The sequence below is a fragment of the Raphanus sativus genome, chromosome 3 (assembly GCF_000801105.2).
Source record: "Raphanus sativus cultivar WK10039 chromosome 3, ASM80110v3, whole genome shotgun sequence".
Taxonomy (NCBI): domain Eukaryota; kingdom Viridiplantae; phylum Streptophyta; class Magnoliopsida; order Brassicales; family Brassicaceae; genus Raphanus; species Raphanus sativus.
Genome location: NC_079513.1, coordinates 22,738,072 through 22,764,399, shown reverse-complemented (window position 1 = coordinate 22,764,399; position 26,328 = coordinate 22,738,072). Strand labels below are relative to the sequence as shown.

The following is a 26,328-nucleotide window of genomic DNA, read 5'->3' as shown; positions in this document are numbered from 1 at the left end:
CTCAGTTAGTCCCTAAGTAATCCCATTTCCATGGGCAACCTACTCCTCTTCCATTGTTCGATGGCCGTGAACGTGTGAAGTACACCCGTGAGCAGCTTCTGGAACTTAAAGAGGTGATGATCTTACTTTAGAAAACTGTAGAACAAGGCTTGTCTAGTTTGAAATTGCAAATTTCATATGTTTAACAAAAAAAAAAAAAAATTCTCTTAAAGACTCCTAAAAGAAATCCACCATTGGACTGCTTATTTTGTTAAGAATTCTTAACTATTCAAAAAACCTTCCACCATTAGACTGTTTATTTTGTTAAGAATTCTTAACTATTCAAAAAGCCTAAAATAATCCCTAAGGACTCCACAATGGAATCCACCATTGTGGATGCTCTTATACTCAGCTGCCATATAAAGTTTATAACTTTATATACATACAGAAATACCAATCTGATTACAGTCTTTCTGGATTCTCTATTTTGCTAGACAAGAAAACTTCCTCTGTTTTTTTTTAACTTAAAAAAAACTTCCACTGTTATAAACTTACAAAAGTGGGATGATAAATTCTCTGTCTGAAAAATTATTAAAATTTCAGAATACAGCACATATACATCTCCAAAAATTAACAAAAAGGAAAACAGAACCTTTTAATTGAAACACTTGCTACCAAAAGAAAACAAGACTAAAACTAAATAGTAGTGAACGTGGAAAAAAATCAATTAAAACTATACTAGAAAAGAAATGTTAAAAGACTAAAACTAAACCGCGTCAGAGCCGTAAGGTTCAAGTTTCTTCTCATCATCCTTAAGCTCACTGAATCTTGACTTCTTGTCCAAAGAAGAAGAAGAAGACGAAGCCTTAAGAGACTGACCTCTCGTGTTAAGGTAAGTATACAACGACGTCCCTATAATCGCCACAACAGCACCGCAAACGCTAACCACACCACTATTCGACCCGAAGATGTAGAAGTTCCCAAGGAGGAGGACACAGGTCTTGAACTGTCCTAGCACAACGTGTGTGATCGCAGAAGTCGCTCTGCCGACAATGGACAACCTATATAAGTCTTGCCTACCGACCACACTAATAATATTACATGAAAAAAAAGTTAAAACTCACCCGAGAGCTAAAGCTCCTGACCACTGAAGAAAGAACCCGAGAAACGCTGAAACAAAAATGGCGGATGTGTTGGGAAGGCTCCAGTCGAAGGAAAGAGCGCCTGGTGGATCCAAGAAGGGGATCATTGATACTAGAAACAAGAGAGTGATTGGTGTTGTCTTCCACATCAACCTGTTTAATTCATAAAGAGAAATGTTTGTTGATACAAGATGAGGAATGAAAAAAATAAAAAAAAATATAAGAAAATGATTTTTGGTTCAGACATACGCTAACGCGGTCCAGTTCTCTCGTTGTTGCATGTTTGACCATAAGATTTTGTTGGTAGCGCTAGGTATGATCCATGCTAAAGCCACACAAGCACCAAACAGACTGAACTGTAAATCTGTTACAGTCGCAACCGCAACTCCTACAGATACAACTGTAAGTGCAACCACCTGACACAAAACACCAATGGCAACGTTAGTTACTCTCTCTTTCGTCCTTAATACTATAAACTCTAGTCTTAGTGGATCAGTGCAAAGCCAATTAATTATCCATTAAATATCCACAAGTGATGATTAATTAAATTTCACACCCCTTTGCAATATGTGTATCTAATTCAGAGAGAGAATCTCAGGTGGTACCTTCATGAAAGAAACTCTCTTTCTATACCACAAGAACTCTGCAAACACAATCGAAGGCGTGACGGCGATTTTCGCCATCTGGTAGAATCCAACACTGAGAAATAAAACCACACCGCGGTGAGAAATGTGATGATAGGCTATATAAAATGTATAACATAATTGAGTCACAAACCTATTATACTTGAGGCTAACATTAGCGAGACCAGTAGAGAGTGACATAACAATGCCGAGAGTGTAGAGGGAAAGAGACGATGACTTGGTGGAGGAAGGAGGAGGTGGAGCGGGGAGAAGGGAGAATGATTTGAGAAGAGCCATTAGTAGATAAGCCACAGTGTAGTGGATGAACGTGAGGAACACTGGGAACTCAAACCCTATGTTCTTAAGCACCTGTCCCGAATTAAAAAAAAAAAAAACTTTACTAATTACTTGGATGAAACTTAACTAAAAGTGAAAGAAGAAGTGAAGGTTTAATATTATTTACCCATTTGTTCATGAAGATAATGCTAATAGCAACTAAGAAGTTGAAAGTGAGAGCAAGAGTTGGACCACAGATACGGTGCTGCGACTGTTGCTGTTGCTGCTGTCTCTTTGGAGTCTCCGGCGAACGGAATCTGTTGAACAACGATGCTCGCAACTCCTCCAGTGCTTTCCCTGAAGAATCGACAAATCTCAAAATCAGCTCAATGAAAAACCCTAAATCGAATTGAGTGAGTGAAATTCGAAAAGGAGCTACCTTTTTCGCCGGCGTCGCTGTCTTTGCGTTTGAGAATCTTCTTCGCATCTTTGCCAAGCCAGGAGCTTATCATCATCTTCGGTCTTAATAACATTCTCAGATTCGCCCCAGAGGAGGAGAGACAAAACTCAAAACATGGCCTCTCTCTCTCTCTCTCTCTCTCTCTCTCTCTCTCTCTCTGTCTCTCTGTTTCGATTGATGGGGAGTAATTCGAGTCCTCACACTCACTCACTCTCAGATTAAGAATTTTTGGAGAGAGAAGAGAGACAGATGGAGAGGAACACGTGGCGGTAATAACGGGAGGATGGAGATTGAAAGCCTTTTTTGTCTAGATTTGGAGCAAATCACGGTTCTTCGCCGACCATTAAAAATAAAGAGACAGTGAGAGACGATGGACTCTCTCTAGTGTTCTGTAGAGTAAACGCGCTCTCTTACATTTCACGCGTGACTTTTTTTTTTAACCTATTTTTTTCTTTCCTTTTATTAAAACTGATTATATATATTATTATCGACCGACTAATTAAAGACGATGAGTCGACAGAAAAACAAAAGACCCGACTGGTTTTTATTTGGCTTTTTTCGTCGACTGATTTCTGTGTCCGATAATAGAATAAATACGTCCTGACTTGGAGAACGGTGGGACCAAAACCTTTTACGGTTTCTAACGGTTATTTACCGTTCGTTTGGATCCATGTTTATCCTATATTTTGTAAGATAAGACTTCATCCTTAGTGTTTGTTTGGGCCACACAGTCTAAGGCCTACCTAGGTTGCGGCCTCTATTTATTTTCAATTCCTTTTTTTTATCGATATCACTCTGTTGACCAAACATATCAAAAAAAAAAAAATCCCGCAACGAGAGAAACAACAAGGACATACCTCTCCTCTCCTTATGGTTTGAGAGAATTCAAGAATGAAAACTAAGCACCGAACCAAAGTTCGACTTGTTATGTAGATGATTGATTTCCTTTTTTATCTTTTTCTCATTTTGTAGGTGGCATGTAAAAACACTTTCAAATTTTAAATCAGAAATGGTATCCACTTAAAAGAAATCATAACAAAGCTACTATTTTTTCGTGTCTTATTATCTATATGGTTAAGCTCATTTGTGCACAAATCATTTGCTTTCAAACTACTTTAAGTGAGCATCTAACTCTAGCACAAAGACAAACGATCTAATCTCCTCTTTATGAAATCGGTTTAGAGATTTGATCTTGAAGACAATCTAAAGTTTTTTTTCCTTTTACATTTTAGCTATAAAGCTACTATATTTTATATCATATTTTCTATCTTAATAAGCTTATTTGAGCACAGATCCTTTGCTTCAAACTACTTTCAGTAAGCATCTAACTCTGGTACAAATACAAACAATGTAGTCCCCTGTTATGCATTAACCAAACATTTGGTGTGTGGGCCCAAATTCTGTATTCGGATATATATTGCCTTCTTGAGTTTGGGCCGATGGTCGATTCTATTTTCACAACGCTAGAAACAAAAATATCGTTTTGAACATGAAAATAATTAAAGCTTATAGTATTCGATATCAATATATCACCATCTTTTGGTGTGCATATTAGCTTCAGGTGTACTTAAAACTTAAAAGAATAAGAGAAACTTGTTGAGCGATCATCATCTTATTGTATTGTCCTTGCGGTCTCTATGTTTCTTTTTAGTCCATTTGAGATGTTAGCATCTCCATCAATGAACCCCTCTTGGGGTTCATATTTTTGATTTTTTATTATTAAATTTTTTCTTTTTCTTTTTGATTTTCTTAAAAAAAAAAAAAAAAAATGGACCAGTCGCGGGCCGCCACGTGCCGTGGGACCCGCGCTACAGTGAAGAGGCGGGTTCACTGCAGTGAACTTCCAAAAGACAGGTTCAGATCTTTATAATATTTTAAAATTTTTTTGTTTTCGAAAAACGTGTGAACCTCTCCATTGAACCCTCAATGGAGATGCTCTAAAGAAACTAATATGGTGATTCAATACTGAGAAATGATTTTCAAGGTCAGGGTCTGGACGTTCGAAAAGAGATGTAAGCAGTGCAGGCTTACTATAGCCGGCGGTCAGTGCGATTCCCCAGGACCCACTTCCAAATATTTATTTTCATGTTTTTTTTAGGTTTTTGTCAATTTTTTTTTCATTTTTATTAATATGTATTATTAAATTTAAACCACATAATATCACAAAAATATTATTTTAAACTTTTCAAAATATATTATTAATCAAAAATCAAATAGAATATCTATTTTATAATATTTTTAAAAAATTCTTTTCATCTTGCGCACTTATTTCTATTGAGCCGGTTCTGGATGCATGGATGTAAGCTTCAGGATTTACACATACCACAAGATTAGCTCATGTTGATAATATGATTTCGGTAATATAAACTCTAGCGTTGGGTTTCTGTTGATTTTTTCGATCTCGTGATTTGTGTGTTGCTGATGCTAACTAGATTTATTAACTCGTGATCTCTATGTCACATTGTACGTGTGTTTGTGAAGTCGGTTTCAAAAACAAAATTTACTAATTAAGAAACTCGAAAATCTTGTACCGAAGCCTAGACTAGTCTCTAAAACATATGTAAAATGCATGATAATTTAAGGCATTTATAGTGATTAGCTGTGATTAAAATGACGTTGGATTGTTACAATTTTCATGTGTACAATCTTCCCAGCAGTGTAAAGTTCGCGCAAGTTCAAAAAGAAGTTCGCACACTGTTTATAAATTTTAGAAATTTATTTCTTTTTAAGATAGAAAATTGATGGACAACTCCTCTTGTCAGTATCAAAGTCAAATTTACTTGTTATATGAGATTGGTTATGCCTTCTTCCACATGTGAATTTGATAATGTATATATTCTAAATGTATACAAGTATCCGAACACCTTTTTATCAGAGATTTCTCACAAAATTTTCAACACCTTATATCAAGAAATTCTTTGGTAGAAGCATACTTTGAAAGAACATGAAAATTGAAACTCTGTTGGCTAAAAAAGAAGAATACAAACTTATAAAGCAAAACATAGTATTATGTAATATTTTAATATGATTATTATAATTGGAAATGATATATCTATTTATATAGAGTTGCCAATATATATATATATATATATGCAGCCTTTACAGCCTGTAATATTTAAGGCAAAGAAAATAAATCTGAATTTGTTTCTTTGATGCGGCTCAGAAAGAAATACGAATCTGGCCCACGTTCACATACAATTTCGTCTAACTTTATCAATATACTACGTGTTTGTTTTTTCTTATAATGTTAACAATTTAGGATACTTTTAACAATTTAGGATACTTTTAACATTAATACAATCAGATTTAAATCCGGCTATCGATAATTTAGGACATGACCAGTGTAACTACGATGATTGCAATTTAAAGGGCTTTAAAATTTTGTACGACTGAAACAACGATTAGAAAATGATATATTTGCAGGATTCTTATAACTGATTAACTATCAAATACAACAACTATTAAATAATAAATTAACAATATTTACATTTTATATAACTATAAAAATATAAAAAATCAAAATATTATATTCATTCTGTTTTATATTAAGTGTCGTTTTAAATTTCTGCACACGAATTAAGAAATCATTTAATTTTGCATATTTTCAATATAAAAACATCATTGACCATATATCTATTTATATTTTAACTAATAGAAATATAAACAGAAGAATAAAGTTAATAAATTATGCATTGAAATTCTAAAACGACACTTATTTTACAACAGAAAATTTTCTCTAAAACAATACTTATTATGAACGGAGAGAGTAATAGATATAAAATATTAACAAATTATACTATTATTTTTTTAAAATATAGAAAATATTATTTTGTCTTAAATTTTTATAATATAAATTAAAATATAAAATTTATATATTTAAAATTTTGATTATTTTAATTTAAAATTTATTGAACATTTTTTAGTTTTATATTCATTTTTAAAAAAATTACTCTTCTGTAAGTGTAAATACTAGATGAAACTAATTTTGATTTTAAGAAATCTAGAATGGTTTGGAACAATTTGTAAAAAAAAAAATTATTTTATAACTCCAATAAATGCCATCAACTACCGTTTGTGGATGGTGGCAGGAAACCAGTCATATTCTTAGTGTAAAACTAAAATTACATGATATTACTAAAAACTGTCATATACCTCGATGAGAACCATAGACCTAGAGTTTTATAGTTAGGCAAAAAAAACTAAAGAATTTATATAAGCCCATCATTTACACAATCTACAGATGAGAACGTTTTTCACTAGATATATAAGAGCTGTTATTTTCTTTTCCCTGTATTTATTTTCTTTTGAAATTTTCAGAACATACAGTTTCAGTTCTGACTTAAAAAGTAAATAAACCACAGACTCTGATGTCATATTGCATGTGACAGAATCAGTTGTGATCTTTTCACGAGAAATATTACACTACCACACAACAAGTGAATCTTAATTTGTTCTTAAAAAAAAAAAAAATTGTTCTTAAAACCTTATCTTTGGAATTTTATATTATAAGATTCGTATCGTGTTTAAAAAAAGATTCGTATCGATCATTAACTAGTGATGTGCGCTACTGCCGTATCAACACAAATTAAGATGTTGAAGCTAATCATAATCTTGAATTAGGGCATCCCCAAATCAATTACATTTTTTACTTCAAAATAGAATAAGAATGAATATGTAATAACAAATATTCTAACCCAATTTTATATTCCATTCCATTTTGTAGCTTACTACATAAATGGAGTAATCTATTTTTTGTTTACTCATGACTCTATTATAGAATAAAAATAGAGTAAGATTAGAACACTTTTACTATTCTATATTCACTTTTACTTTATTTTAGAGAAGAAATGAAATTTTGCATTGGAAATACTCTTAGAACCTCTAAATATCGTCTAAATATTAACTTAAATATTAAAGATTTGTCCGTGATCGGTGGTATTCCTACTATCATTACAAATTGATATCTATCTCAGAAAGGTTTAATGCTATAAATGTGCACCAAGCATTTTAATGTGCGAATGGTAAATTGTTTGAATTAATATCGTTCTTAATGTAACGAATGTAGCCACCATTGACACCATTTGATTAACTCGGGTTCGATCCAACATTTTCGATACCGATCTTGTTTTCTCTCGTCGTGATTTGTACTTTTCACGCGATAAAAACCAACTGAGACGTCCAAAAACTTATCGAACTGAGATCAGGCCGAGTTCATACCGTACTTGCATGCAAAATTGTTATTATATACTGTATAAATTAAATTACAAATATGAAATTGATTGCAAGATAGAGACAATAGATCATATACACTGACGGTTCGAACATGCTATTGTAATGATACAGAACGGGAAATCGCCAGAATTAAGTATACCAAACTAGAGATTTATCATTACATTTAAAAGAACCATTATATATAATATTAATTTTGGACCGACTTAAGAAGAGAATGCCTGACAAAAGAGAAAGTACATCATATTTGAACATCATATCGAGAGACTTCTAAATTCTAAATGATCAATGTCGGTTTTACACGACACGGATAATACTAAATCGTACCAAAAGCCACCGACTAAAATTATTTCCCTTGATTAAAACGCTAATTAATCTACTTTTTAAAAGTATAAATCTACTTTAACTATAACAATATTATTATTTTAATAATACAAAACGAGACGACGATCGCAAGAAGAACACAAATACTTCCTCTTGATCTTGAAACAGAGGGGAACGAAACAAAACATCCATTTTCTTTCGACATCAAGCATTTGAACTTTACCTCCACAATACGGACATGACCCAGGTGCTTGTTGTCTTCCTAACTCTGTCTCTTCATCATCGCATAAACACACCAGACACATTTTTTTCTCGGATCTGATACTTCTCTCTTTCTGTTTGTTTCTTCCGGGGAGATTTATAGTGGTTTTTTTTCGTCTTCTCACTGTTTCTGAGAAACTTCTTACGGAGGCTTTTATTGAAAATATATGTTTTGAAGTTTTTGTTCAGTGTCTCATATGGGATATGAACGAGACTTTATAGAGAAAAGAGGAGAAAAACGGATTTGCTTTTTAGCCGTTTTATTATTACTTTATTTATTTACCCTCGTTCTTTTTTTTTTGAACTTTTACTCTCTTTCTTTGTTGCTGTATTATATATATATAAAAGAAGATATTTGCTGACCCAAATATATGTCATATTGGTCATTTATATTCAAAGGAAAGTGTTGACAAAACAAATATTCAAAGCAAAGTAATAAATAATTTGAGAATAATATACTGCGGAATGCTTTATATTTTTGTTACTTAATTCGTTTTTTCTTCTCAAGGAAGGTACAACATATATATCACAAAAACTCTGTTCCTTTTCTTCATAATCCGATTTGAACCTAATGTTGAAATTTGGTTAAAGAAGAAAACTAAAATTAAAAAGATAATTCAGTCATATATATATATATATGAATTCACTTAAAGTTTTCAGATTTTAATTGAGTTTAAATTTAGTCGAAAAGCAGCTTTGATGACATGGATCATATGAAATAATAAATAATATTCTATAATATCTTAGAAATACGAGACTCAAAACTAGTAGAATTATCTTTTGTTAAAATGGGTAAAACTCGTGGAAACTCGGTAACTGTAGTTGTGGTTGAAGAAGTTTGCGGATGTAAATGAATTCTGGTTTTTAACGTTATTAATAATTTGTACGACTAATATAATGATTAAAAATTGATATATTTACAAATTGATTGATGTCATAGTTTGATAATAGTTACTAATATTAATATATTATAATATTATAAAACATCATAAACAATGCTATTGTGATGAAATTTAATAATTATTAATATAGTGTAATTTTCTTTTAATTTTTTTGTTTATATATTTATATATCTTCTTATACACACACATATATATATATATATTAATGTTTAAATCATAGTGAATATCCTTAGTTTAAAGTTTTTATAAATAAACTATGATATTATTTGTGAATTCAAATTAAAAATAATATATATATGGGTGTGTGTATGTTTTATTTATAATATTTTAATTTAAAAAAAAATTTAAAATTTCCAAAAAAATTACAAAAAAATTTATATTTATTTATTCATTCGCAACCACAAATACTAGAAAAAAACAATTTTAATGGTTTTAAGAAGTTTAGAATAGTTTGAAGTAATTTATATCACTTTTTGTATATAGTTGTAAAATGTCAACAGTTGATATCTCACAAAAACTAAGTTCGCAGAAAAACCAATTAGATTTTTTTTAAGAAAAATTAAGTGAAATAACCAAATAAAAATACATAATTCATTATCTAACCAAAATCACATTTTTTCTCCTCTTTCCTCTTTCTATCTATCTCTGACATCTCTCTACAAAACTAATTTCACTTTTTCCTAGTTATATCACAAATAAACCACTTTTAATTCATACTATAGTTTGTTTTGCTTTTAAAAAAAAAATTGCATACTGTCGTTGCAATCATTCAAATGTGGGAACCACCCGTGCGTGTTGGATTGATAATAATGTACATGTAAAATCAAAGGGGAAAAAAATTGTACATTTAAGAGCAAACAAAAGTATGATTATACGTTAATGGTCGGGCTCGTGTGTTCGTCATGCCATAATACAATCACGTTAAAGAGGTTAGAAAACTGCTTGAATATGTAAAGTGACTGTTACAACTTACAAGTGTCAAGTGGTGCTAAGAAAACGCTTAAAAAGCTTGCCAGAAACATTTGGTAAGGTAAGTTCGAAGAAAATGGATCATGACCGTTAGATCGGCATCTATACACTGGATGTCGTGGATCGAACACGAAAATCGACGGCTCGGAATACTATGGTCGCATTCGCCATAAATTTTAGTAACGTACCCCTCTCTTGTTGTATTTACAAGCCAGCAGAATCTATGGCCCAAGGTTTTACAACATGCCAGAAGTTTTCTTTGCTTAGATCATAGTTTTTCTTTTTTTTTTCCTTTTTGGTTTAAGAAAACGATAGTTACTTTTATTCAAAAGTTATTCTGGTTGATGCTTGTAGAATATATTTGCTTGAGCGATATTATAATATATATTTACTTGATCTTATGGAAACTGTTCATCAAAAGATATGTATCATGTGATCCTTTTTTAAAAAAAATGTTAAGATACATATTGCTTCAAAGAATTTACACCTATTTTTAACTATAAAGGAACTTAAAAATGATCTCATGCGACAGGCAACATTAGAAAAAGTACCTAGGGTGCTAGCAAATGTTTACAGTAAAGATAATGCATGTCTGTTTGGCGTAAACGATCATCAACCTTATGAGATATAAGAGCATTCCAACAGTGAGACTCATTGGAATTCTTAGCACAATGGCATTTCGGATTAATCTTGGATATATATATATATATATATAATCAATCGCAGATCGCCACATATCAGTGAAATCCGTGAATAGTTAACATATTCACCAGATTTAATTCTTAGCCAAAGATTTTCGCGGCATATAAACCTAAAACTAGCGGATCCCACATAATTTTATATTATTTTTTTGTAAGGATTTTTTGTTAAAGATCCTCCATTGGATGTGCTTTAATAGAGAGAAGCTCGAGTTTTACGAGTATGTGTAAGGTGATAATTTTTTTAAAAAATACATTTTAGGTTTAACTCTATACAATTAAATTTCTCTTAAATTTATCGTGAGTTTTCTAATATTGCACCTTCTCTAAATATCTCACAAAATATAAATTTGCTCTCACACTGATTTCCGTAACCCACTATGTCTTACAATTTGGAATTATTGACGAAGTACGAACTCATAATGTCGACAAGTAAAAATCACATAATGGACAACGGTCAAGGACATAAATCAACACATGGCTAGTAAGCCTAGTATATATGCTCTCGTGTTGTGTTATAGGGTTTTGTACATTTAAAGTCTTACGCTAAACGACAAACAACAAATTATTAGCTCAAAACTAAAATTCGTGACCAATAACGAGTCATACTCATGTATCATACGGTCATACGGACGATGTATGAGTATGACTGATTTCAAGACTCAAGTCGGGTTTTGCTGATGCCAGAGAAAATTAATGGGCTTGATCACTGTTTTCCAACCAATGTCCAATCCAATATCGAATGTCTTTGGAACGTTGGAATAGGCCTGTAACCATATAATTCGTTTCCTAATGTGCTGTACAGTCATCGAATTATGGATGATTATTATATAACTTGTCTCTTTAAAAGGGTTTTGTTAAGATACTGTCTCACTGCCTGCGAAAGATGTTGTGGCCAATGGTGTTGTCAAAACGATGGCATCTTAAGCCTCTTTGGACGGTGGTGCCAAAATTCATATACGATGATTGATAGCCATCAGGGTACCCCACTTATCCCATAGAAAACCATATCAAAAGCTTATTTTGAATTAACCGTTTTACTAAAGTAAAAAGATATAAAATAGAAAATCTGTTAATTCAGAATAAGTAAAAATGAACAATTTTTATCTTTTTATTAATTCTCACGTACGTAAAACAGTTATTAAAAATTAGGGATAATTATGTTAAAATTGGTATATATATATATACATTTATTTTTGGAAAATACAGTCTATTTTACTTATTTAGAAACACTAGGATAAACGTATTAACTATGGTTTCCATAGCTAGTTGATGCAGGATCAATCAGATCATCTTGATCATTAGGTGTATCCTTGACATCTCTTATAATTCTTGCGGGAATGCCTCTAGGGCTTTAGAGGAATGTGGAATCTGAAGAGAATGGCCAATCAATTAGAAGTTAGAACCTACGAACTGGTGTCAGTTTTTCCTCTCCGCTTAACGAGGGGTCTCAGGTATCTGTCTGTCGGTGAAATTTTTGTAATCCTCGTTTTATTTATTTTTTTGACTCCTAAGTAGTTTTTATTCATAAATAACCTAGGGCTTGCCTTGACCTAGTTGTCTTCCTTGCTTGCTTATGACTGTTTAACTAGTTGTTCACTATTTCGTGTTATTGCTTTGGAAGGATTTTCAAAACAAGTAGCTACCTTGTCAGTTATAAAATGGATCTGATAAGTGAGTTGCCTGAAGCGCTGCTCTTGAGAATATTGTCGCTGCTGCCTGCGCAAGATGTTGCGTCCACGATGCTTTTGTCTAAGCGATGGCGTTTTCTTTTTACGTCTGTGCCAAGACTTGAATATGATGACAGCTACCATAGTATTGAATACGGAAGATTTTCCCGCTTCGTAGACGGGTTTTTGTTTCTGCACGAGGCTCCTGCGATTGTGATAGAAACTTTGCATTTCAAACTTGGTAAAACCTGTGGTGCTGAAGATATCCGAGTGTGTATTAGAGCTGCAGATAAATGCTGTGTGCGTGAGCTGATCGTCGAAATCGACGGTGGTTTGGCGTCTAGTGAATCTCCACCCATAGTACTTCCAAGTAGCTTGTACGCAGGGTGTAGAATGCTTGTGACTTTGAAACTAAGTAAAGTGATCCTTGAAGATGTCTCTTCCTCGATTTCTTTCCCATCTCTTAAAACTCTGAGCCTTTTATCTGTGGAGTACCCTGGTGATGAATTCGTCAGTAGACTTTTATCCAGTTGTCATGTTCTTGAAGTCTTGCATGTGGAGCAATGTCCATCCGACAACGTGACTGTTTTCACCGTAAGAGTGCCTTCTTTAAAGAGTTTGGTCTTGCATGCATTAGATGATGATGATGATGATGATGATGATGATGATGATGATGATGATGATGATGATGATGATGATGATGGGTTTGTGATAGATACTCCTTCATTGGAGTGGTTGGACATTGTCGATCACAGGGAAGGGTTTTGCATCATTGAGAATGGTATGCCTAAGATTATGACGGCAAGTTTGGACGTCATTTATTCGCATTCTGGAGAGATTATGCGTTCTATTACTTCTGTCAAGCGTCTCGATTTATGTTTATTAACTTCAGAGGTACTTGTTCTTTACTTGCATGCTGTTTGTTGTGCCTAGCTATCGTTACACGTATAACAATCTGTAAACAACTTCGGATAGCGACTTCTCTTATGGTCAAATCTCGTGTTTGTGAACTTTTCTGTCTCGTATATATGGAGAATGAGTATCCTTCTGGTAGCGTCTTCTCCTGTCTTGTACATTTAAAGATATGCACATGTGACACAGAGTGGTTGAGTCTACTTATGTGTATGCTCAGACATTCCCCTAATCTAAAATCTCTCAGACTCAAAGAGGTCCATTTTTTTTTTCTTCATGTCAAATTATTTAGTTTTTTTTTTCATTAGTATATATCTTTTGTTTTTCTTGTTAATCTCTAATGCACTGTATTTCTTTCCCATCAATTTATCCCAGTGCCATCTCGTCGAGGCTTCTGACCCGCGTCCCTGTTGGAGTGAACCGAACTCAGTTCCTGAATGTCTGTTATCGAGTCTTGAAGCTTTTGAATGGGTACATTATGAAGGAACAGAAGAAGAAAAAAAACTAGTGGCATTCATCTTAAGAAGCGCGAGATGTTTAAAAAAAGTAACCATCTGCTCTAGCTCAACAAAGATTTGTTGTTGTTGTTGTTGGTTCTTGGCAAAAAAAAAAGATTTGTTGTTGGCTTTTTTTGTTTTTTTTTTTGCCTTTTTGCCTTTGTTTTTTTAAAACATTCATTCACTCCATCTTTTGTTTTTCCCATAAAGGGAACCTTTTACAAGATGTGTTGGGTAGAGAAATTGTAAACACAAGATACATATAATTTAAGAAACTAGCTTGACGCAATAGAGTGGGTGATGCTCTCTGTTATCTCGGTTGAAAGTAGCTGAACCATGTCCTAATGAAGCTTAAAAGCGTTTGGTTGGTACTTGGTCTCATATGCTGGGAATCTTTCTATTTCCTGTCAAGTGAAGCTAGCTTTGCTCTCATTAAAACTGTGATCTCTTTCCTTAGAATTGGACCTGGTTTAGGAGTGTCTTGATGCATCCGCCTGTTTTTTTTCTGCCAAATGTAATATGTGGCTGCTTGGAATATAAGATGAAGTACAGTTCCTATCTTTTAATCCTGAGAAGCCCTGACAATCCATAAGCTAATACTTTCCAGATCAGTATGTGGCGTGAAGTTTAATTGATCAAACAAAGACTGACAAATCTGAATAGAGTGTGAGCATGTGAAAAATAGATGGCTTCGAGATTCATCTGCAGATTCGCGAAGCACACATTGATGAGAGACCGATTATCCCCAACTGATAAGACGATCCCATGTGGGTAGGCGGTCATGAGAGACTAACCACATATTAAAAGCGTGCTTTGGGATATGGCTCTTGAACCACACTGATTTATGCCACTCCACAGTGTGTAGACAAGGATTTAAAGTTTTCCAAGTTCTAGAAGCAGAGAAACCTTCCTGTATCGTCTGCCTGATCTGACTTCCATAAAATAACATCTCGACTTCCAGAATGAAGATTCATTGGTGCTGATGGCATGCAAGCTCTTAAGACAGCCAACACTTGGTGTCTGACTTCTTGATAGATTCCAGCTGTTGTTAGTGCAAACATCAGAGACCTTTGCTTCGAGACTTATTCCGGAAACCATTGGCCCAGAATCACCTGTGATCTCTAACACAGGTCCCAGATTTGTCCATTCATCATGCCAAAAATAAGCCTCATTATACAAAAATTGTAGTTTCTGTCACGGTGTTCAAGTGTACTTGTAACTTTATATTTGACTGAAGTTGGTGAGGCAGAATTTATTTATATAACTTGTTTCTTTAAAAGGGTTTCGTTAAGATACTGTCTCGCTGCCTGCGAAAGAAGTTATGGCCATAATGGTGTTGTAGAATCAAGTTTCGCAGAAACTGTCTCTCAATGTTTCTGTATCTCTTACTCTTCTCTTTTTTTGGAAAGAAGAAAATTTTATTCAGTCGACTGTAAATAAATTTCTTAACAAAAGAGAAGAGTAAGAGATACAGTAACATTGAGAGATATTTGGATACCATGTTTATGGAAGACCATACTAACGCATGAGCAATATTGATAGACGCTAATTAGCTTTGGAAAGGACGAGACCCATGGACAGGAGTTAAACGTGTCAAGAGGTGGAAACGTCTCGACGATGAAGACTTGAGCAAGGTAGACGACCAAGTCTTATGGGAAGCGACTATGGAGACTTGAGCAAGATATGAGGACCAAGTCAGACTCTTATGGGGAAGCTTCCTACACAATTCTGACCGAGGGACAAGGAAATAAAGGTATTTATCTCGTTATTTCATGATTGCCCCGACCTTTTTGATGTTTTGTGTGAGAAATTCTCTGAGTATATGCCTTTAGGCTTGGGGGTCTATACCTAACGTCGTTCATTGCTGTGGATACATCTGTGTCTGTTGGTCGTTAAAACGTTTTTCAGATGGTCACAAAATGAGATCCTTTTTGACATCATCTCTCGTTAGAGACCATTCCTGCCGAAACATATGTGAAATGAAACACGGAGTTTTGTTTGATATTCTTTGACTATGGCTCTTTCGGTGTGATCCATTTGACTATTATATTTATTTTGTTGATTATGTATAAAATTATTTGATATCTTTTAGAATGTTGTTTCTTAAATTTTGACTACCTAAATTTTTTTAATACTTTTTAAAAATTATTTTTATTTTTATTGTAGAAATCATTTCTTTATTTTTGATTTTGTCTTTGCTATTTGTTGGTTTCACCATTTTTGTCATTTTGTTGCTAGCTTGTCTTAAAATAGTTTTGTCCTCGTGTCGAATATATCATCCTAAATACGCTCTATAACATTAGACTAAGTCTTTATTTTTTTAAAAAATATTTTAAATATAAAATATCTAGATTTTTAATTAGCCAGTTACTATGTACTAGTAAATAATAATTGACATTTTTTTTCAGTAAGATACAACGTCGCGGGTGTGTGTATGTATATAGTAACTGGAAATCTAAGTTGTTGTCTCCCGCTGGTCTGTCTCAATTCTCATATTCTCATCGGCCTTTCTCTATATAAAGCTCACGGATCGAGAGAGACAAGATAAACCACTTAAACGATCAGACAATTAAGTTTATTTGTCGGAAAATGGACGATATCAACCAAGAACTCAACAATTACTGGGAACCCAACTCCTTCCTCCAAAACGAAGAGTTTGAATATGACAGGTTCTTGCTTCTTTTCTTGATTACGTTCTTTGAATCACTTGAGTTCTTGATAGTTTTTCTTGTTAATAATAAAAGCTGGCCGTTGGAGGAAGCTATTTCCGGATCATATGATTCGAGTTCGCCTGACGGTGCGGCTGCGTCTCCGGCTTCAAAGAATATTGTGTTGGAGAGAAACAGAAGGCAAAAGCTTAACCAGAGGCTCTTTGCTCTTCGAGCAGTTGTTCCTAATATCACTAAGGTTCGCAACTCAAAACTCTTTTGTCTTCTATTTCTAAGATCCATGCTTATTATAATTGAATTTTATTTTTATTTTGTGGTAGATGGATAAAGCATCAATACTCAAAGATGCTATAAGTTACATACAAGGATTACAATATGAAGAAACGAAGCTCGAAGCTGAGATCAGAGAACTTGAATCTACACCAAAGAGTAGCCTGAGTTTTGGTAAAGATTTTGACCGTGACTTACTGGTTCCTGTCACATCTAAGAGAATGAAGCAGCTTGATTCTGGTTCTTCCCGTTCTCTCATCGAAGTTCTTGAAGTAAGTTTTCTGATTCCTATAGTTGCATTGCACCTTGAATCACAAATTTAAGAAATGGTTTGTAATAAAAATAGTGTGGGGTTTTGGGTGATTGAAGTTGAAGGTAACATTCATGGGAGAGAGGACAATGGTGGTGAATGTAACATGTGATAAGAGAACAGATACAATGGTGAAACTGTGTGAAGTTCTTGAGTCATTGAATCTCATAATCATCACTTCCAATCTCAACTCTTTCTCCGGCATGATCTTCAACACTCTCTTCATTGAGGTCAGCAATTAGTTAATTAATATTAAGAAGTGATGATTGAAATTAGTCAAGTAGTGGATAGTAAACATTTCAAGAAAAAGGGAGTAAAAGGAAGCAATCAAATAGTAGTATATTATTACTTTAGTTAACTTTTCTTAAAGTCTCCAATCTCCATCATCTAATGGTAAGTATGTAAATCGCACCATACTGGTAGTTCCTCTTGTTTCTTAAAAGATTTTTTTTTTTAATAATCTCATCTGGTTTTGTTGAAGGATTTTGTGTGGTTTAAATGCTCTTGCCCAATTATTTTAACACTAATAAATGCCTTGTTGGTGACGCTCGCACTGATCCATTGTGTTAACTTTATTTGTTTACTTCAGAAAAGAAAATATAAATACTTTTACCATAATGTAAGATTTCTTGATTTGATAGTGATTTAGACGATACATAGACCTTTCTGGTTGATTTAAAGTAAGATCTTATCTGAATAAACTAATGATTAAATTAGGAGAAAGATATTCGGGTTAGCTTAATATTTTTTTTTGGTTTGGTCGTCTGGGTAGTCAATACATTTATTTTTGTTGGCCACTTAACCGTGTGACCCTATTGCCCAATTTTGGCCATCAACTAAACGGCATGATATTGAAATCTAAATAATATTGTATATTCCTATTTCCACTTTAGAAGCGTCATTTGTAAAAGTTACTGGACTTTGATCCGCACACCTATAGAAAATTATATATTTTTAAAATATGTTATTATTTATTTTTTATGTCACTGTTATATATTATATATATGTTATCATATAATTAATTATATTTTATATATATTATCATAAAGTAATAATATAATTAATAATATTTTATATATATATATATACTATCATATAAATAATAACATATATCATATTTTAAAAAACTTAATGTAAAATATGATGACAAAAAATGTAAAATATAAAAAATCCTAATTTAAATTGGTGTTTGAAATTGGACATTGTATTGTACTTTTCTTATATCTTGAAAACATTTTTTATTGGTTATCAGATTTTTTAGTAAAAATAATTTTTAATATATGTATATTTTTGAATTAATTTTTATATAAATAAAATTTAAATTATTATTTTGATTTGAAATATTTATATAAAGTTTAAATTTTGTTCTATGACTAGTTTAAACAAAAGATGTTTTTTGGTAATTAAATTAGGTAATTTTTTCGTATATTTTAAAAATGACCTAGATAAATAGTTTCTCATAATATAATTGACTTCTAATTTTTCTTAACAACATAAGTCTATTATATTGATATATACATGTTTTCAACAACATATATTTTTTAATATTTTGTTATCTGTGTTTCCAAACAATTTCAATGTTTTAATAATATAAATGTGAAATATAAAAAATATAGTATATATTTTTCTTATATATATTGAAAATATTTTTGTACAATGTTATTGAGAAATATTTTAGTAAAAACAATTTTTGAATAATTTATATTTTTAATAATTTTTTGATATAAATCAATTTGAAATTATTATTTGATTTGGAATATATATATAAAATGTTAAATTTTGTTATTTATTATATTAGATAAAAGATGTTTTATGTAATTAGATTAGGTCATTTTTGTATATTTTAAACTAGTTCAAATAAATAGTTTCTCGTAAGACAATGAAATTTTTTTTTTAATAACATAAGCGTCCATTATTATTATTTTTAATATATTTTTACCAGTGTTTTTAAACAATATTATATTCTTATACTGTTATTCAGATTTTCAAACCATTTCCAGATATTAAACAAAAACAGTTTTCTTGTTTTTTGACAGTTGATTTTTCTAAAATGCTTTTGTTATAGTACTACTTTTCCATTATACATAAATGGATTCCATGTCGGAAGCTTCCAGTGTGTACCAAATATTTATTGGAGTGTATCCTTTTAAAGAAATTTTGGTCCGACGCTCATTGTTGGGTCCATTTGGCTATTTAAAGAAAAAAAGAAGAAAACAATGTTGTCTATGTGGTAAAGCAGAATCTGATTGCTTTGTAATGAATGTTGCGAATTAAATAACAGTGCATTATAAAGGATAAAATATAGTTAACTCTGCCAAATATGTCACATATTGTCTGGAGTTATAAAAGTATAGATGATTCCACCAAATGCCTCATAGAGAAATTAAGAAATTAAGAGTCAAAAGTATTGGAAATGAGATTATGATCGTAATTACTAATAATACGTGGTGGCTTTATCTTTTTTTTTTTTTTTGACAAAGTTGGCTTTATCTTTGGTGAGGCCTGTCTCTTACATTACTATATATTAATTTTTATAATACTTTTTACATTTTTTTTTTGCACTTAAAATAGGTGTTTTGTGAACTTTACTTCAGCGCCAGCCCTGCTCATGTCTTCATTTCAGTTTTTCAATTTGTAATAAAGCATTGATGATTAATTAATGAAAAAAAAAACATTTCATTTAACAGGCGGATGAAGAAGAACAAGAGGTGTTGAGGTTGAAAATAGAATCAGGAATAGGAGCTTATAATGGAGCTCAGAGCCCTACTTGGAGCATGGACTCTCTATACTAAAAAGTTTGTGTTTTGAATTATCTCTACAAAAAAATAGTATATATTTTTCATTTTCTTCTCCCTTCGTTTTGTTTGCCCATCACGAAGACTTCTTTTGCGTCTATATAATGTCTATATAATCGTAATCGTACGCATTGTTTTTTTTTTTCGGGTGGGGAATGGTATGTTCGTGTCCTTGATATAAATTTTTTTTTTTTTGGTAACTCTGGTATCTGGGCAGCCACATTCCCAACTATCCCCGTAGAGGGTCCTGGTATCTGGGCAGTCACATTCCCAACTATCCCCGTAGGGGGTCCAGCGCCCCAACGGAAGGGATGTTAAATCCTTGATATAAATTGAAATTTAAAAGGAGTTTTGTTTCTTATTTCTCACTGGTAGATAATGCAATCTTAGTTTGACAAAAAAAAAAAAAAAAAAAAAAAGATAATGCAATCTTAATAGTAAGGTAAATGAAAAGAGTGGACCAATGATTGATTTACGCTTTTGTCAACAAAAGAAACTGATAACATCCCATTACGCAGGTGACTCATAAGTGACTCATCCGTTCAAGATTACGGATAAGAGTTGTTTAGGACGAAATAATATAGATCTCGTTTTATGGGTTTGTGTACTGAGGGTGTGTGACAAAAAGATTAGTTTATTAACGTAGGGTAAGTGTTTATCCACTGGAGTCTGGAGGGGATGAGGAACTATCTTTTGCATGGGCATTTGGTTGTTTTTATGGGCATATGAGTGGAAGACCACAAAAATCTATGAAAATGAGAACAATGGGCTAGTGGCTACCATACGGCCTAACAGTATTACAGACCCACTCTAAAGCCCATTTACAGAAAAGGAAAACTACCAGCATTACAATACAAACTTTATCAATCAATACAATTAAATCAGGATCACTTTTCCATGGAATATTACTTTTCATGCCATCATGGATTTGCTTAATATTTAAAAGCTCATTAAGGATAAAATAAGAAATAAAAAAAGACCAACTAAACTACACACATAGCTAACGACATGGAATATATCTCCAAGAAATCAGTCAATACAATAACTATATTCTTATTTTTCTATTTCATTTCATAACACATATATTTGGCTTTCTTTACTACCCCAATCCAAGTCATCGTCGTCAAACCATATCATCATCAACCCAATCACATTCAACGCATCATCATTTAGCTCTGCATTGGAAATATGCAACAAAATTATCAATATAGCAAATAGCATGTTTTTAAATACTATCAAATATTAACAAAAAAATAAAACAGAGAGATGCTTTTATATAATTTGTATATATTACTTATATTGTAAGTTTAATATATGACCAACACATTTTCATTTTGCCTATGTTATAAACACCTTATCTTTTCGGTAAGATTGCATTCATGTAATTTAATAACTTTTTATTTAAAATTAAAATATATTCTATTTCTACAAAAACAAAAGAATTCTTAAGATCTTAAATATTATTTAATCATGTTGATCTTTTAATTATATTTAGTTCTATTATTAATATTTTATGAGTACATTTTTATGGGTTTTCCAACAAACATATAAAATACTTATCAAATATTATATAGTAATATATATATTTTGGTAGGAATTATATAGTAATATATTAGTTATGAAAATAAATATATAAAAACTAAATTTAAGTATTTTCTAAATGTTTCTTAAACATAAAATATATGCATATCCAAAATATTATTTGATGTTTTATATCATTTAACATACAAAATGTCAAAAATAATTTAGATTATTTATTTATATGTGTAATATGAATGATAAAATTAAACTTAAATCCAAAGTAAACCAAATGAAAACATTATTAATAAATTTTCGATAACAAAACTAAAAAACCTAACTTCTTTACTAAAAGTTATACAAAACAGATTTAAAAATATAATTAAAAACTTAAATAAAAAAATAGAAATTAGAGAAATTGCCAAAAATACCATTTTCATAGTACCACTTTTCATATTTACACTAACCACTTTTACCACTACTTTTAATGAAGTGTTTAGATTTGAACGTTTAGGATTTAGGGTTTAGATTTTATGTTTAGGGTTTAGATTTGATGTTTTAGGGTTTAGGATATAAAGTTTAGGGTTAAGAGTTGAGGATTTAGGGTTTATAGTTGAGGTTTCAGGGTTTAGGGTTTAGGATATTGAATTTTGGGTATATAGTTTAGGGTTTAGGGTTTAGAGTTGAAGATTTAGGGTTTAGGGTTTAGAATTGGGGGTTTAGGGTTTAGAATTTTGGATTAAAATTTTTGAAAAGCATATAAAAACAAAGATATAAGAGTCTTTAACATTTTAATAAATAAGGTATTTTTGAAAATGTGTACTTAGTGGTGGTAAAGATGAATAATGGTAACTTCAAAGTGGTATTTTTGAAAATTCCCCTAGAAATTATCTATTGGTTCAACCAGTGGTTCAGGTAACCAGATTCCAAGTTTTTAGTAATTCTTTTGATTTTTAAAATATTAGTTTTTTAACAAAACCCAAACCTGATTTATTTTGGGTCATCCGGTTTACCGGTTCAATCGCGAATCAGGGTCGGGTTTCAAAATAGTGAGTACGAGACTTTAATTTTTAGGTCGATTCCAGGTCAGGATTTTTGAGTATGAATATTCTTGACTAATTATGTTTGGTAACTAATAAAAAATATAATATGTTGTAAACTTATGAATACAATTTAAAAATAATTTTTGAAATGCATATGGCAAAGTGTATAGTTATGCAATTGACATATTTAAATGTTACCAAAAATATATTAAATTAAATTAATATAATTACAAATATAATTACAGAAAACATAAATATAAAAATTAAATCTCCCAAAAAATGAAAACAAAAATATAACCGTCCTTTCAAAGGACGGGTCATCAGAATCTAGTCAATACAATTAAATCAGGATCACTTTTCCATGGAATATTACTTTTCATGCCATCATGGATTTGCTTAATATTTAAAAGCTCATTAAGGATAAAATAAGAAATAAAAAAAGACCAACTAAACTACTCACATAGCTAACGACATGGAATATATCTCCAAGAAATCAGTCAATACAATAACTATATTCTTATTTTTCTATTTCATTTCATAACACATATATTTGGCTTTCTTTACTACCCCAATCCAAGTCATCGTCGTCAAACCATATCATCATCAACCCAATCATATTCAACGCATCATCATTTAGCTCTGCATTGGAAATATGCAACAAAATTATCAATATAGCAAATAGCATGTTTTAAATACTATCAAATATTAACAAAAAAATAAAACAGAGAGATGCTTTTATATAATTTGTATATATTACTTATATTGTAAGTTTAATATATGACCAACACATTTTCATTTTGCCTATGTTATAAACACCATATCTTTTCGGTAAGATTGCATTCATGTAATTTAATAACTTTTTATTTAAAATTAAAATATATTCTATTTCTACAAAAACAAAAGAATTCTTAAGATCTTAAATATTATTTAATCATGTTGATCTTTTAATTATATTTAGTTCTATTATTAATATTTTATGAGTACATTTTTATGGGTTTTCCAACAAACATATAAAATACTTATCAAATATTATATAGTAATATATATATTTTGGTAGGAATTATATAGTAATATATTAGTTATGAAAATAAATATATAAAAACTAAATTTAAGTATTTTCTAAATGTTTCTTAAACATAAAATATATACATATCCAAAATATTATTTGATGTTTTATATCATTTAACATACAAAATGTCAAAAATAATTTAGATTATTTATTTATATGTGTAATATGAATGATAAAATTAAACTTTAAATCCAAAGTAAACCAAACGAAAAACATTATTAATAAATTTTCGATAACAAAACTAAAAAACCTAACTTCTTTACTAAAAGTTATACAAAACAGATTTTAAAAATATAATTAAAAACTTAAATAAAAAATAGAAATTATCTATTGGTTCAACCAGTGGTTCAGGTAACCAGATTCCAAGTTTTTAGTGATTCTTTGATTTTTAAAATATTAGTTTTTTAACAAAACCCAAACCTGATTTATTTTGGGTCATCCGGTTTACCGGTTCAATCGCAAATCAGGGTCGGGTTTCAAAATAGTGAGTACGAGACTTTAATTTTTAGATCGATTCCAGGTCAGGTTTTTTTAGTATGAATATTCTTGACTAATTATGTTTGGTAACTAATAAAAAATATAATATGTTGTAAACTTATGAATACAATTTAAAAATAATTTTGAAATGCATATGGCAAAGTGTATAATTATGCAATTGACATATTTAAATGTTACCAAAAATATATTAAATTAAATTAATATAATTACAAATATAATTACAGAAAACATAAATATAAAAATTAAATATCCCAAAAAAATGAAAACAAAAATATACCCGTCCTTTCAAAGGACGGGTCATCAGAATCTAGTTTTCATTATTTTGCTATCCTTTTCTTTCTGTCATCAAAAAGATAATGTTGGATTGAAGTAAACCTTCACCACTGATAGACATTGATGATCTAAATGAAATAAACCCACAAGCCGCAGAGATAGGAAAAAAAAACAACTCATTGGTGTTGGAATTCGTTTTTAACTAAATAGTTTAAGACCATTTTTTATAAGTTTTCGGGCAAAGATATTCTCCTGAATAACAAGATATGTGATACTATAAAATAATGTAACCATATGTCAAAATGAGAAATGAAATTGTAATGTGGAAATATTTGTAAAATATCAATATTAAAAATATGAAGTGAAAATCCTCTTTTATCTAAAACGGAGAAAATATATTAAAATTTAAAACTTTGTTTGTATAAAAAAAATGGACCATACATAAAATCCTCTTTTATCTATAACATTTGCATACATCCATGTTTTAATGAGAAAATAATTCTCAACATGAAAGATGAGCTACGCTGGCTCATCCATGTTTTAATGAGAAAAATCCTCTTTTATCTATAACATTTGCACATCCTATGTTTTAATGAGTAAATAATTCTCAGTCTTCACATTGAATACCTTACGTATTGAAAGCTTGGTCTATGGCAAATGTTATAGATTATTTGCATTTTTCGAACGTGGGATTTAAAACTACAAGTGAAGTTTTTCTGTGGGTCTTTTCTCTCTTTAGTCGCATCCATCTTTCGTCATGTTTTAGTTATTCAAGTTTATCAATTACTATCAAAGATCTCTCCGGGTGTAACCGATTTAGCACATTGAACTTTTAATTTAAATATAATTAGTTTGTGTTAAAAAAAATTAAAAAGAAAAACTGTGGTTAAGACAAGAAAGAAAATATGATTTCTCCACAGATCATCAATAAACTTAATATTCCTACAAAATACGGATATATACAGATGTGATCAGTTTTATGATATGATACGTATATATACACGACTACCTCAGAGTTTCCTGAGAGCATCTCCAATGTATTATTCCAAATTTTACTCCAAAATGGTGCAACTCCAAAATGGAGTGATGTTTTACTCCAATGTATTACTCCTTTTTTTACTCCAAAAATAGTTAATAATTTTTAATAGTATCTTATACTTATAAAATTTTACTAATTAACTCCAACTATTCTATGTTTGCAAAAATACTTATAATTTATTTAAATTAAACATTTATTATTAAAAGGTACAAAAAATCATAAAAATAGAATAAAACATAATGTATAAGTTGGTTCAATAATAAGCATTAGAATATTTCCCCACAAATGATCGATTAATGCATTTCGTAATGAAAAATGAATTTTTTTATCTTTGATATTCTTAGATCGAGTATTTTTTTTTGAAATCGGATATTTAAATCATTTATTTTATATTATTTTATTTTATATTATTTTTGTTATTTAATTATGTTATGTATTTTATGTCAAATTATTAAATAATGAAATAACTTATGTTGTTGTATCATTTTAAAATATTATTTAAATAAAAAATAAGAACATTAAATATTTAAAGGACTATTTCATAAATAAAAAAAGTTCAACTCCAAAATGGAGTAATGTGTAAGATTACTCCATAAATGGAGTAACCCTAGCCATTACTCTATTTTTGAGTTGAAAATGGAGTGGGGTTGGAGAGGATTTTACTCCAAAATGAAGTTTGGAGTAGAAAATAGAGTAGGGTTGGAGATGCCCTGACTACGTCACATTTTTTATATATTGTGACTTCGTGAGGGGCCCTATCTCAAAATCTTGTATCCCCTCTAGTACGATGGAGATATTTTATTCGTATTTAAAACTTTTTAGGTACGGTTTTTTTTTGTGCAACTTTAGGTACGGTTATCGTTTAGAAAATGATAACTAATGCACACTTTATAGTCTGGCTC

At 30.9% G+C, this 26,328-nt stretch overlaps 4 protein-coding genes across 4 annotated transcripts; 2 read left to right on the top strand and 2 right to left on the bottom strand.

Moving 5' to 3' along the window:
• Positions 1–530: 530 nt before the first annotated feature.
• Positions 531–2,872, bottom strand: LOC130509323 (nucleotide-sugar uncharacterized transporter 1). The gene is made up of 8 exons (XM_057005154.1): positions 2,648–2,872; positions 2,460–2,605; positions 2,208–2,377; positions 1,899–2,113; positions 1,727–1,820; positions 1,371–1,537; positions 1,104–1,274; positions 531–1,022 (listed from the first exon to the last, which is right to left on the bottom strand). Exons 2-8 carry the CDS (start codon positions 2,551–2,553, stop codon positions 746–748), a joined length of 1,188 nt encoding a protein of 395 aa, XP_056861134.1. The 5' UTR covers positions 2,554–2,605; positions 2,648–2,872; the 3' UTR covers positions 531–745.
• A 4,974-nt stretch (positions 2,873–7,846) lies between these two features.
• On the bottom strand, positions 7,847–8,501 carry LOC108831874 (uncharacterized). The gene has a single exon (XM_018605382.2). The coding sequence runs from the start codon at positions 8,336–8,338 to the stop codon at positions 8,135–8,137; it is 204 nt and encodes a 67-aa protein (XP_018460884.1). The 5' UTR covers positions 8,339–8,501; the 3' UTR covers positions 7,847–8,134.
• Positions 8,502–12,524: 4,023 nt separating this feature from the next.
• On the top strand, positions 12,525–13,466 carry LOC130509726 (putative FBD-associated F-box protein At5g50270). Its single transcript, XM_057005906.1, has one exon. It carries the CDS (start codon positions 12,525–12,527, stop codon positions 13,464–13,466), a length of 942 nt encoding a protein of 313 aa, XP_056861886.1.
• Positions 13,467–16,407: 2,941 nt separating this feature from the next.
• On the top strand, positions 16,408–20,131 carry LOC108831873 (transcription factor bHLH35). The gene is made up of 5 exons (XM_057005153.1): positions 16,408–16,611; positions 16,687–16,849; positions 16,932–17,153; positions 17,251–17,421; positions 19,879–20,131. The coding sequence occupies exons 1-5, from the start codon at positions 16,532–16,534 to the stop codon at positions 19,981–19,983; spliced, it is 741 nt and encodes a 246-aa protein (XP_056861133.1). The 5' UTR covers positions 16,408–16,531; the 3' UTR covers positions 19,984–20,131.
• The last annotated feature ends 6,197 nt before the right edge of the window (positions 20,132–26,328 follow it).